Genomic DNA, 15,055 nt, shown 5'->3' on the forward strand with positions numbered 1-15,055 from the left:
TATTGTTTCTATTTTTATTAAGTGGAAATTGTATAAATGCCACAATCGAATATATTTTATATGCTACCATCTCAATTTATTATGACGTGTGAGGTAAGACTGTATTTTTCCTTAATCAAGAAAAGAAAGATAATTTTAGAGTAGTCGTGACGTACGGCTTAATTACCTACTTTTGAAATGTAAAAAATATCGATTACTCAGGTTTTTATTTATAGAATTTAATGGACAAAAGAAGTTAGGTAATCACGTAAATAATAATATAGTAAAATCTGTAATTATAAGAGCAAGCATAGAATAATTATATATCGAAACTTTTTAATTTATTTCTCGTCAATTCTATGAACAAGTCTTTGATTTATGCTGAAAAGAAAATCATGGGCTTCTTTTTAATAATTAATGTCCCTTCAGAAGAGCGACAAAGTGATTTTTACGACGGCTATTAATATTCCACAATGACGTAAATTCTGTGGCTTCAATAATCTTCTTTACCGTTTATTAATTGATTTCATTTTTCAATTTTTCCAGAGGGGAAAATGATTATTCTTCACTTCCAAGAACACATAAATTACTTTAATATTCGTTTATTTTTGCGGCATCTTATTATTAGGTTTAATATTGGCGCCTCGTATTAATCTTTTTCGTGGAAGCTATATTCAAAAGTCTCTCTTTCTTATTGGGTTAAATTTATTGTACAATGGAATTATATCATTATCATTCTTTATGAAAAATACTCTATATCTAACTAAGATTTACACTATTTTGTCATATTTATATGCAGGATCATAATATACCTATTGTAGATACATTCCTACATCAAACACTTAGAAAAAAACAAATATGTAGAAATTTCCAGACACTATTTGTAAAAACCTGAAGCTCTTAATCACTTAGTCGGATTCAACTGAATACATATAATATGTGGACATAGACAAATAGTTAAACAAACTACAAACTGTGCCTGGTTTAAGCGGCTTTTATTTTCTGACTGAAACTGAGGTTGTTTTAATTTTATTTGCACCCAATGCGTATCACAAAGGCTTTGAAAACTGTCGTGTTTAAATAGAAGCGGATCAATCATGTTTGGTTTTAGTTTCGACAACATGTTTGAAAGCTTTAAAAATACTCTTTGTTCCTTTAAATGGAAGTAGTTTTTCTCTTGTTTAAATGGAAGTAATGGATCAAATGTAAGCGAAAAATATAAAAGGGAAAAGAGCATGGAAGTAAATATTTTCATATCACAAACGATAGAGCGCTTCGTTTGAACATTTTTAAAGATATTTAATAAATTGAATACTAGACAATATTGAATGCAAGAATACCTATCCGATATTTCAATTTGGCCTAACCCAGCCAGGAAATAAGTTATTGCGAGAGCTTGCCAAAAATTAGGAGCAATGTTTCTATAGAATCTACGATAACTCACGACTGGTTTACGTACGGTGGACGGGTTTACGTCCAATTTTACTGATCTAAGACGTGAATTATGAAATGCCTAAAGAATATGAATAAAATAATTAGTAACTTATTATTAGAGTGTATACTGACACCAAACTTAACACCAATAAGAGAGACAAGGGTATGGGTTTTAAAGTTACATAAATGTAGCAGATTTATTCACTTATCGGGAGGAGGAACCTACTTCTTATAAAAGTGTCTATCTAAAATTATTGCCATTATAGAGACATACTAGTCTATTGGAACAAGCATACATGTACCTAACATACTTTGTCTTTAAAGGCCGTCAAGAAATACTGGTGGAGTTACAGGTGTAACTCACCAGTATTACTACTGCTTATGGGCGATGATGGCTACTTAACATCAAGTTTAAAAGTCGGCAACACATCTTCGGACACGTCCTTAGATGACTGGACTCGCTTGCCACTAGGCGTGCCACACGTTTGCCCACTCATTAAAAAAACAATCAGGTACCTAACTTATTTGCTTCCATAATACTAGTTTTACTTACGGGAGGCAATTTCCTGCTTTCCTTCTTTGGCGGCGGCGGCGGCGGCTTGTGCAGGTTCAGCGTCCGGGGTCGCTGGTGGACCTGGGCTCGCTCCTGGCGGTTCAGCCCTGACGTGGACGCTTCGCACTCTGACGCAACCTCTGATGTACCAGCTAAAAAGTCTAGTGTAAGTATGGAGTATAACGCAAGGCATGGCAATGGATGTGACAAAATGACTAGCAGAGTATACACAATCATTTAATGAGATGATAATATAAGGCACAATAATTTATAGTACGATGGTGACATCTATGTTTACTAGTTTTGAAAAGTAACACTGCATGGTGTTATAAATGTATATATAAGTTTATGAGAAAAGTTTTGCATCGAACAAGAAATAGTCGAGAGCTTTAAGCATGTGTAGTTTAAAATATATAAACCTTTTAAAAAGTTTTATCAAAAATTGATTTATACTCGATGTGTTGACAAATAAAAATGACTACCTATATTTTAAAAATTAACAGCTTGAAATCTGTTATGTTTGTCACATCATATTTTAAAATCACAGTGAATATCAAAAATGTATTCATCGAAACAGATTTATTAAAAAGCGCAGCTATTAAAATCGTACGTGGATATGTAAAATTCATACACATCATAGACAATCAAAGAGATTTCAGCTCTTTGAACGAACATGACACGGATAGACACGAAGTGGGTGTATTGTATTTCGAAACACGTTGCATTTTGCTTCTACATTCGCAAATACATTTCATACGTGTTCAGGATTTTACATCGAGTGAACTTCATTTGTATTGTAATATCCGCTATTCAGTGGCTGAAAAGCTTCATGTAAATATGAGATACACGTCTCGTATTAGCGCATATTGTTTGCCAATAAACGTAGCAATGAGACCAATTGTTAGCTTGGTTTTAAAGTTTGTATTTGGAATACGGGATTTGATGTAAAACAGAAGTTGATTGAGTATGTGAATATGCTTGGATATGAATTGCATAAGAGCTCGCAGTGTTTCAGGGAAATATTAGGGTTTTTGTTGAAGTGAAACTTCTTTATGCGTGTTGAGAGTAAAATTTTAAGGTCGCCTCATGGCCGCCGTTAAGTATTCAAGACTATAATGTAAGGTGAATATTTGGTATCTTTGAATCTTGCCAAAGAAGTTCCACTTCTGACACATATGCTTTCTAGTTATTTTTTCTTTACAGCATACATAGTAAAAAGTGTCTGTAAACGCATTGCGGCTAACTATCCTTGGGGTTACATCAAAGTTAAGGCGATCATAAAGTTAGTTTCAACCTCCGAGTTTTGATGCCACCAAAGCTATTAAATGTCCTTGTAAAAGATAAAATTATTGTGCACTAGAGTCTTTGGGCCTAGGAAACTTTGTATGCTAGATTTATACATATTAGCTGTCTTCTATTGATAATATTTTTTTATGTTTGGTTTATTAGAAATAAAAATGTAATATTAGTCCAGCGCAATGCGAAAAAATTTTTTTACTTGACTTTGCAGTTTTCTTGCTTACTTTGTTGTTGCATTTAATATCATAACGTGATCCAACTTTGTATAACAAAGATTTATACTCCAACTTGTATCCGTATATATTATAATTTAAAAGACCCTAAAATAACGTCATAACCAATCAAGTTATAATAAAATTTATTCTTAATTTTCATATGTATCACGATGTTAAAGATCATTAACCTACAGATATGAGAATACATCATGATGTGTATTATTATCTAAAGAATATATGGATATTCGTATATCAGTCCTTTAGACGATTGAACACCTTATCAATTAGTATCTAGTATCACAATAGCGGTAATATCAGAAATTAATATCTTATTGATGGTACTCTAGATGGGCAGATAACCTGATATTCTCTCATTTAACGAAGTTGGAACAATTTCGTACAATTAGTCTCGATTGAATATCTTCATTCATTCAATGCTGTCTTGGCGAAGACTGCATTCGAAATAGTATGTAGAGGGTTAAATTGGCTTTCAAGATCGGTAGAACATGTTAATTCGTGAACAACATGCTTTCTAGATCTCTTATAGACGGCATAATACTGAGTCGTTCTTTATTAAACCGATATTTAATTTTAAGTTTTAAATATTTCTTCGGTAGCAGACTGAACGATAATCAAAATTGGATTTTTTTCGAAGCTTAGAAACGAAGATGAAAAGTTCAAATATATACATATTTCTTACGACTAAATAACTACAATATACGTTTGAAATTCTTGTTTAGAGGATTTCAAGTGGGAAGAAATAAGCGCCGAATTAAGCCAAACCTATTTGAATAAATCAAATCGTTCGTAATCTATTTAAAGGTGGTTTGTACTTTGACATTCAACTATTGACCATGACGTGCGGTTAAAGTCGCACGACAGACACACGACACGACACGACAACTAAATGGAGTGCATTTAAATGAAGCTGCAACTATGGGGTACTAATGAATAAAGTTATTCAAACCGTGTAATAAAACAAGAGCTTTATTACACGGTTACAAATAAGAACTTGCTGCTGGATTTTTAGTTCATATTTTGTAACGCAATTTGTAATGTTATGGTTCTGTTTAACATGTACAGGACTTTCTATCAAGAAATACGTACGATAAATTATTAAGAATAAGATTTTTTGTTATATGTTTTTCATGACATAGGAAATGCATATTAAATTATAAAAAGTATGAATAATAAACGATTCGTTGTTTTGTGTTGAGTTTGTGTGTTGAAGTCGAAATAGCGGAATATATTTTTATAAACAGTCACAATATGTGAAAATGAAATATTATGTGAACGTGTCTGGGAGAGAACCCATGGGACACAAGCAATACTGTAGGTATGTAATATCTGTTAAAGAGATTATTAGATAGAGTGATTTCAATTTGAAATTCTATATAAAGCAGTGTTTTATTTAAATTTTCATAATTAAAATGTTTGTTTAGCACTTAGCAGGATGGATGAATGTAAAATCGATATTTAATTTTAAATCTGAAAATGGAGGATGTTAAGATCTTTTTAATTTAAAGTTGCCAGTAAAACAATGGATTTGAAAAGAATACTAAACCGTAAGCTGAAAGATATTTAAGAATTATAAGGACTTTAGAAACGTGAAGTCATATAATAAATATACATAGAATCTCTGAATACGCTGAGTAGAGTTAATACCTAGGCAATTTGTAATTTTATTACATAATATGCACAGATTGCGTCAACTAATAACGTCACATCACCTGATTTATAGACTCAAGTTAGTTGAAAGGTCGTTAATTTAAATCATATACGACATGTTTATTAAATTCTGAATGTATGGCAAACTTTCATATAAAAACACAAGTTCGAAGCTGAAATAAAAATATTATGACGTCAATTTACATAAGCTTTGTACATGACTACTTGCTCTTGTATATTCTCAGTAAATACATAATGAATAGGTATCTTCAATATTTATAAAAAGAGGTCACTGCTAGAAAATATTATTAAGTATAGGGTGTACCAGTATACACATTATTTTTACTACATACACACGTAAACACGTGTAGTTTATACGACTCGTATGTATGAACCCTTTTTGACTCGCTGATGTTTGAATTTGAGGTCTTATATTTGTATGCAGTATATTAAGAATAGACTGATTAAATAACAATCTTTTGAAAACACAAAGTGTTTGTATTTCAAGTAAGTAAGGAAAATCTTTAATTTATCCTAGCTACAGTACACAGGTCTTTCTGTAACTCTAAATAGAAGAAAAATTGGCTTTATACTTTAAAATATTAATATTTTAGTTATTGCAAAGAGTAAATGTGAAGAATTGCAACATTGAATGTTTCTGTGCAAAAATCCTGAAAATCGTCCCTCCATATTGACTCTAAACTCTCCTGTATGTCCAACGTAATATACGATTTTACAACCCATATATTAGATTTCAAGGTCCGCATAAAAACGTTAATTAAACCAAAAGACTAACACTAGATCAACGTCAAATTACGTCATACAGTGAATTATGACGTAGCAACCAGCTGTTCTTATAACATCGGATGTCATAAAACCGTTCATGTACGGGCTAGCCGTACATCCTGAATCAGCGCTTTACACGATCTTATTTCATTACTATAAAAAGAACATCTGCATTCGCGGCTTGTATAAAGCGCTTGGTAGTATGCGCTGTGATATCATCACCAAATATTAATTACTATCAAATATCATAAATCCAATCATTGTATCGTATAATCATTTGTTTATAGTTATCCAACAAATAAAGTGATCAAAAACAATAACTAGTTTTCTAAAAGTATTTTTTATCTAGATTCTTCCAAAGTATCAGCTTATCAACAAAGAAGTGTATGGGATATCATATCACATCAGCAGCCCAGTTCATAAATTATAATCCATCCACGTTGAAAAGGTGATAGTAAAGATATATTTATGCTGAAGTTAGTTACGTTTTACTTAATCGCATTGTGATGGGTTAGAGTAATTTATATGCCTTGATCTGGAATTATGTTGTTCGTCGTTGATATAGAATTAGTATTCTCATCATTTAGTAATTCATTAGTTTTAGCTATAGAATCTATTTTCATAATATTATCATTAAGTAGGTAAGGATTTTTTTCAAGAAAATATAGTTTGCCAAATACAATCAACCGTTTTAGAAATATGTATTGAAAACAGTCATAATTATTATGTTAAATAAACAATAAATTTCATTTAAAAAAAATTCTACCTAACTTAGATAAAGTAAATCAATACAATAGTGAAAAAATTAATCGTTACTAACATAAAAAATGCAATGAATTGTACTTTATTCTTCTGACACCCCAAATATATTTAGCGGAAGAGAATAAAAAATAAGTAGGACACAATAACTCGATACAAGATAATATCGTTTTAATAAATGCTGAAGAGTATCCCGATCGTTTCAAATTATTTCTCATTTATTCCGACGCTTTGTTATCTGTATTTTTCCTCGTAATAAAGGGAAATTTATTAAGAAACAAGAGTACTCTGAACGACTGAATGTAATTTAACAGCCAATAAACCTTGCTGTATTAGGGTTCCTACAAGCCTTATTAGAAGCAGAGGAATTATGTTACTGTTACGGTTTTCTTTGCAATTAAACCGTATTTATGGATACTCGTGGAGAATAAAATAAAACAACACTGATTGGTGAGTTGAGCTGTTGTTGAGCTTTGGCAGGCAGACGATGATGTATGACGTTTTGTTTGTTTTATTTTTAACGTAAATGAGGGTGAAGGAAAATTTTAATTGGATGTAAAGAGGAATAAACTTTATAAGAGTTTATGATTTTTCTACACACTATGTAAAAAGATAATCTCAGTTTGCTTACGTTTGTAATGTGACTGAAATCTGTACATAGAGTTACTTATAAATTTAATATTTCATTTAGTATACTAAAATTTTCATACTATACAGCTTTTAAACATGTTGTTACGAATTAATACATATTCATTACTCGAGAATATTGAGATCGTTTCATTGAAATATTACACATCGTCATGTCGTAACTGCAACGCCGACAAATATGATTTTCACGCTTATAATAATTTCATCAAACGTCAAAAAATGTCTCTTGAATGCAATAAAGTACATGCGCAGTAAAATTTTAACTGCCGTCTCGTTGGATGATGTCCCTCAGTAATTATGATTCAAATACTTGGCACATTTCAGTTATAGATTTACGATTGTACGCTCAATGACCTGGACGACTTCGGCGTAAAATAAATGGAAACAAAGCCACGTTATGGCTTTATTCCTGAATCTAGATCGCTATATGACGTGGATCCTTAGATATAGGGGTTATAAAAACTTTGACATCAGGTGTGCTATGCTTTTTAGAATGACTATTTATTCGATTCAAATCGTACAGTTTTGTAAAAATTCAACATTACATTTGAGATCTCGGTATAATATTTGATATAGGTTTTTAAATTAGGTATAGCACAAAGTCGTACTTCTCGCTAGCAAGAATTGAAATTTCCGAAGATGGTTTCGTGTTGTTTATATCTTACCTACTTCCTTATTTATAATATACCAGTATCCTAAAATCGATCAATGCTGATAGGTATATAATTTGCAATTTCCAGGAGTTAAGTTCCACATTATACAATTATTTTACGCTATTTTATTTAAAGCAATTCGACTACTTATTGTAGATGAAAACGTTCTCATCACCTGCCCGTTTGAGAATGCACAGATAAATAAAAACTTTCAAATTACATGCGTTTCCATGTACGACAATACATCTGTCACCATCGTTCTGTTTCAAATGTAACATTCGCTTAATTTTTAACGTTCGCCGTGCCAAAACGCGAGCAACATAGTGACAAATTATAAGCAATTTTTATCTTTCGCCGTGCGAAATAGTAAACGCCAGCAATACATAATACTGAGAAATGAAACTACGTGGGCGGGAAATGAACAGGATGTCAACTGCAGTTAGGGGAAACGGTTGGCATAAAGATGGAGTAAATAAACAATTGCGAAACCGTGGAGCGTATACGGAGTCGCAGGAGCGCAGGAGACTGGCTACTGTGTCCAGAAACGAAATGCAAATGCTCCATAGTTATACTGCGGTTCCTTATAAGCTCTTTATGCGCACAAATATCTTGACAATTTGTCTAAAATAACAGTTAAAATACCTTTGGATGTGCTGGGCTCGCTTGGGTTGTAGAAGACTGGCGCATCTACTGCTGACGACGTCGATGGCGTCTCACTCTCTGGGCTGTTTATCTGCATCTTATGGCACACCTCGAATGCCTGCCCCACTGTGCGCACGATGTGCATTGCTTGGCCCTGGCAACAAATACCGGCCGGCATGTCTGAGTTTATGATCTTTGTATGGTGCTTTTTCGGGTTAGTAAGGTAAATGTTAAGAGGTATCAGATCAACCAAGAGTTAATCAGCTAGTTTGTTAAAAGATTGTTGGAGTACATTAATTAATGTTTTAGTACACAAACATTATTGATAGAATGCGAATAACAGCATATTGTTAGTATCGAACTAATTATGCATTAGTAATAAAATAGTATATAATACGAGCTAAATAGTTAATAAGAGTCAAGTTCGTTAGGAAGAGCGCTCATTCAACTGAATAATATGATAAAAAAAGGGGCGAGTAAGTAATAATCGAATTATATTCAACCTCGGGGCCCATACCCCGGGATCTGGAAAAGTTAGTGCATAATATGTTTTAGTATTGTTAACTTATAAATACAAACGACATTCAAACATGCCAATTTGTGAATTAGCAAATATGCTACCACTAGAAGTAAATAGGTGAAGTAAAGCCATGTTTATTAACGAGTATACAAGTGAACGATTGCCTTTAATCTGTTAATTAACAGCTTCGCTTATCTCATATCAAACACGTAGTAAATTTAACAAATTGGATTGCTATAACACAGCTACAGCGGCATTTGGTGTTCAGAGTTTAAAAGTAAATCATTTTATTCCTATAAAACTTCATTATATATTAGAAATGTGTGTATATAGGTACCATTGAAATAGATAATAAATAGCAAATAGGACAATGCGTCTATATTCCAATATAATTAGTTACAAACGCAGTAAACAATTGTTTAGGATTGCAGGCTATAATTTTAGATGCATTAATTAATTATCAGAAACACAGTTATTATACTCCACACAATACCGCTTTGATATAGATCCCAATACAAATTGCAAATTACATCGAATTTAAATTTCTAATTATTATTAATATCTAATAAATCTGCGGTAAAATAGCTCGAATAGCGACAAATAAATGATCATACACAATTTACAGTAAAGTACTAATCACATCGTTAAAGTTACGACACATCAAATAATCATATCTAAATAAAATAATGATTTTAGTGCAATCGTATAATCCGTCCAGAAATAATACACAGCCGTCAATAGCTTGTTATAATTAAGTTTTGGCATAATTCAAAACGTAGGCGGATATCCCAGTAGATAGCAGGATATATAAATCTTTGCAAAAACATGACAAAATATACATTAACTATCTTTACAGATCTTATTTGGAAATGATTTATGGCATATCATATATTACATTTGATGTCGTTGATTAATTTTTGTGTTATTGCTTGTTTGATAACGATCTTGCTAAAGCTTTTTGTAATATTTGTAATATTTTGCTTGTAAGTATTTGATTTGTTGGTGTAACTTTGGTAACAAATGTGACAAAAAATATTTTTAAACTTTTCGATTCAGTATCAAATATTAATGAAATAATATTAGCCGATTAAATATCGGCTATCTCGGCTATCTTGATCCGACGTTTCAGTGTCATCTGCGCTCTACGCGCTTTCAAAAGATGTATATCGCTGGTTAATCACAAGGCTACAATTTCTTCCCGCGCCAAAAAAAGGCAAATCGTTAATTATAATACTTACCTATATATTATATCAAAGTACCTAACAAGAGAACGTTTGATGTTTCTATCACTTTTCTATTGTTTCGATGCACCGTGTTGTCGCTCACAACAAACTGTCACGTCTCACCACGTCTCACGCTGTCAGAAACAAAGGCTTGCTAAACTGAATACACAAATTATTAAAATATTGAATTGAATTAAACTGAATAGCGGCATGGCAGAGTGACGTAAAACACTTCCAAAATTTTGACATCATTTTCTTCAAGCGCATTTTTGCCGCGTACTTTTGAATCTTTGTTGCGTTCGAATCGCAGCTGTTAGAAAGAGATGGCGATATGTGAAATTATTTTTTTATAAATTATCGTTTATGCCAGTGTTAATAATTATTAAAGAAACTTTTTAATTGTTACAAAATGATTTTCCCTAGGTAGGTACATATATAATTATATTTTAATAATAATTAACGAAATGTTTTTTTTTTACACTAGCAAACTATAATATACGTGTGTACTGTGTAAGTAATAATATTCTCTTGCGGTAAAAAAAAAGTTTTTTGTCCGGCTAACATAAAACGCGGTATTATTTCCCGCGCAAAAAATTATAGAGACTAAATAATTGTCAGTTCTATTAATTTATTTTTGACTAGCTTCCGCCCGCGACTCCGTCCGCGCGGATGTCGGTATTCGTGTGGATGGTTTATTTCTCCATTTTGAGTAACTCTGACAATGAGATCTTATAAATATCTATTAATACAAATACGGCTAGGCCTATAATCGCGGTTCTACAGAACAACGTCTATGGATAAAACTGAAAAATTAAGATTAATTTTTTTCTACGTATTTTTCCAGGATAAAAAGTATCCTATTTTACGCCCAGGACAATAAGGTATAATTATACCAAGTTTCATCGAAATCGAACCATTAGTTTTCACGTGATGTCTTCACATACAGACAGACAGACAGACAGACAGACAGACAGACAGACAGACAGACAGACAGACAGACAGACAGACAGACAAAAATTTTTTTTATCACATATTTGGGTTTGGTATCGATCCAGTAACACCCCCTGCTATTTATTTTTTCAATATTTTCAATGTACAGAATTGACCCTTCTACAGATTTATTATATGTATAGATTCACTCTAACTATTCTGCTTCGTTCAGTAAAATTCAGGTGTTACCAGCCGTTTTCTTCAATGTTTAAGTAGGTATCTTGAAGGCGCAAAGGGTCTTAGAATTAGGGGGAGTATCCATCAGTGTAAAAGATATTGAGCGCAAAAGTTATTATTAACAATGTGGTTATAAATTCGTACGGTTAAAATAAATCGTTTTATGAAAGCCTATTTTTAAATAGATAGATGAGTAGAAAATATGAAATTGAGATACTTTAGATTACTGAATAATTAGTGAATAGTGTTATTTAAACTGTAAGTTATGTTTATTATTAGAAAAAACAATGTAATGATTCCATAATGTAGTTGACTAAACAGAGTTGAGGTCGTAATTTAATATGAGGGGTATTTTTTTTTATTTTTTTTTTTTTGATAAGCAAATCCACGTTTTTAACAATGCAATATATTAAACTTACCCGTGACGCATACAGATATTTTATTTTGCAATAAATAATTAATGAATAAATAATAGAATTAGTATATTGTGTTGTTAAAGTTCAATATCAAATGAAAATAACTTTGTTGACATTGGCCGTTGACCGCGAAATCCATTTTCAAAATAAGGAAAATAAATATAAACATTCGTTCTGAAACGACATACGAATGTAAACAATTGAATAATGATTTTTAATGTATATAATATAATTTATCTGGCAGTTCTTTATTAGCTAGTAGCTACCTACCTATTTAAATTTTAATGCATGTAGATATTAATCTCTTTTAATATAGATAATTATTACCAACGCCTTTTGGTAGGTATCTCTAATATTTAAACAAAAATTTTAATTATAATCTTAATATATATAAATCTCGTGTCCACAATGTTTGTCCTCAATGGACTCCTAAACCACTTAACCGATTATAATGAAATTCGCACACCATGTGCAGTTCGATCCAACTTGAGAGATAGGATAGGTTTTATCCCGGAAATCCCTCGGGAACGGAAACTATGCGGGTTTTTCTGTGAAAACGCGAGCGAAGCCGCGGGCGGAAAGCTAGTTCTTAACTAATTTTTTTTTATCAATACCATTAGGTATAGACATTAGGTATAGGTTTAGCCATTAGTGCATTCATATTATGAAGTTATGTACTTAAATTACATGCCCATTGCCCGCATAGGTTTGATTACGTAATAGTTTGTGTATAAGTTGAATTCGTGCTGATCCTTCGATAAAAGAAAGGACATCATATTGTATTGAGTTATGCCAATATAGCTTCGACTATGCGTCTTTAGATGCATTATCAAGAAGGTATCTACAATATGCAGCCCCTATGTTATTTTATATACTTCGTAATGAGTATTATCCTCAAGATAACATAACATTCGAATTAAAATAATATATAGGATAAGGCCCTTTTAGCTACAAGTGTTTATCGGTCAGGAAAAGTTAATGGAGAAAAATTTCAAATCGGACATATTGAATCGGAGATTTACAAACTTATGAAAAACAATTATTAGGAGTTATCAGACTTTGAACATTGTTTTATGGAGATACTGATGATACTTTTCATAATTATTACAAACGTAGTTACTGACAATTTTTTATTCACCTGCAAGACAAATAAGACGTTACAACTTATAGTCCACCTCACCTTCATGAAGGTGAACATTATAGGCTTAAACGGTGGTCATAACTCAATTCAAATGAACACGTTTAGCATGAATTATTGTGACTCTAGTTGATCCCTTTTAGTTTAATAACATATAATAATAATTACGAATTATAAGTCTCTATAATACGAAGTACTTCTTCAAACAAAAACACTCATTATTGTCAATAGTAATGGAATACGTGTCCAATCAAATAAAACGTGAATTAATTTAACACTAGAGCGAATTGAAGCGAACACATCCAGAAGGTCAAGGACGAGCATAATTGAAGTTCAATTCGGAATCTCAACACGTGTTTATTGACTTGCAATTAAAATTGATACGGAAGTAATCAAAGTTATGTGTGTCTCCCGTGATACACGTGCGAGTCCCTACAGTGCGAAAAGCATATGGATGTGGTATAACAAAATGAACTCACGCTCGCTTTTCTCGGCCAAGATTATCGTCGCACGGCTTAGTGACTAGTCTCTTCACAAATCGGCCCAACAAGCCGCATCGCTAGCCTATTTAGACAGGTGACTAAAATCGCACGCGGCTCGACCATTTCCTTCGAAAATTGTGAAAAGAATAGGTGTTCGTGCCGCTGCATTCCTAACCGCTTTCGATTATAATTATTCCATAATTCGCGAGACTGCTCGTTCGGTATGGAACCGCCTTATAAAGTACCTATGATCTAAACAACAAAACATTGCACAAAGTATAGACACTGTCAGAATTATTGAAGAGCAATTGCTGGCTGTTATCCAATAATCGTTGGAAAAAATAGTTTTTAACTCTATATTTGTTGAGTAAATGGGATTGTTGATATTTCATCGATCTTCGGCTGTATGAATATAAACGCATCTCTTGGGATTTTGTGCGTGAGGTAAACAATATATTCGATGCTGAATATTTTATGTTAAAACGTAATGTACGTAATGTTCGTAAACGTACTTATGCCCTTAATGTGAGTATTGATTGCTAAATTATACAGCCAAATGTTTTATAAATCATTGGAATATTTATAATTTTCCACAAGAATAGAAGTCATTAAAACTACAGTACTTAACATTAAAAAAAAATTGAAAATGCCTGGATTCTTCTGTTAATTTCTATAATTTTTATGGAAGTTTTTAATCAACAGCAATAGTTCTATTGGCTCTATGACTAATATGTCTGTTATAAATACTTCTTTACAGGAATACATTATATTATGTCAATATAAGTTTTAAAATGAACCTATGTAAAGCTTACACATTCAAAATTGTCTACCCAATTGATCTTTATACAGTCTCTCATACAAATATTCCCCTAGCAACTAAACCGATCCATCCATCATCTTCAACTTAACGCGCTTACCGAACATATTCGTAAACACATCATAATATTACGAAACATTAACACTTTGTTTACTCACAAATTTATAAATTATCAACGTTTTTCTCTCGGGAAATGCAGCAAAATGATTTATAGTTGTTTATTGCCTTTAATATTTAACATGTAATATTAAAAAATATAATGTATACCCGACAGAGGTAAAATATTTTAAAAAATGTTGAAAATGTCTGCACGAATAATTTTAAATAATTTTATACATTCGCATATATTTGTAGTTGAAAATGTTTCCATTAAGAAAATATTATTCATTGATAAAATACTAAAAGTTTACAATAATATGGAATAATTTTGGAATATTTTCTTGAGCAACTTTAATAAAGTTGTAGAAAGCTTACAATAAAGTAACAATTGTCTATAAATACCACTAATGGTGTGAAATAGGTGGTATTTAGTTTTTGTGTTTGATCTTGAAGATAAGCTCTCTTGGCTCGTACTCCACACGTACTTCAGATGTGTGCTTTGCTTTTAAGGTGAAGAAAATTAAACTCCTATTTGCTGATAGAAATGGAGGTTATGT

The 15,055-nt window shown here is 31.9% G+C and overlaps 1 protein-coding gene across 4 annotated transcripts in view; it reads right to left on the minus strand.

The window, feature by feature from the left end:
- Positions 1 to 15,055, minus strand: part of LOC123705435 (carboxyl-terminal PDZ ligand of neuronal nitric oxide synthase protein) — a 171,167-nt gene that overhangs the window by 31,435 nt on the left and 124,677 nt on the right. For all 4 annotated transcript variants that reach the window (XM_045654198.1, XM_045654197.1, XM_045654196.1 and 1 more), the window contains 2 exons: positions 8,637 to 8,790; positions 1,967 to 2,118 (listed from right to left, as the gene is read on the minus strand). In XM_045654198.1, coding sequence (XP_045510154.1) covers positions 1,967 to 2,118; positions 8,637 to 8,790 — 306 coding nt within the window. The remainder of the gene's footprint in view (positions 1 to 1,966; positions 2,119 to 8,636; positions 8,791 to 15,055) is intronic.

Source organism: Colias croceus, chromosome Z, assembly GCF_905220415.1.
Source record: "Colias croceus chromosome Z, ilColCroc2.1".
Lineage (NCBI taxonomy): Eukaryota > Metazoa > Arthropoda > Insecta > Lepidoptera > Pieridae > Colias > Colias croceus.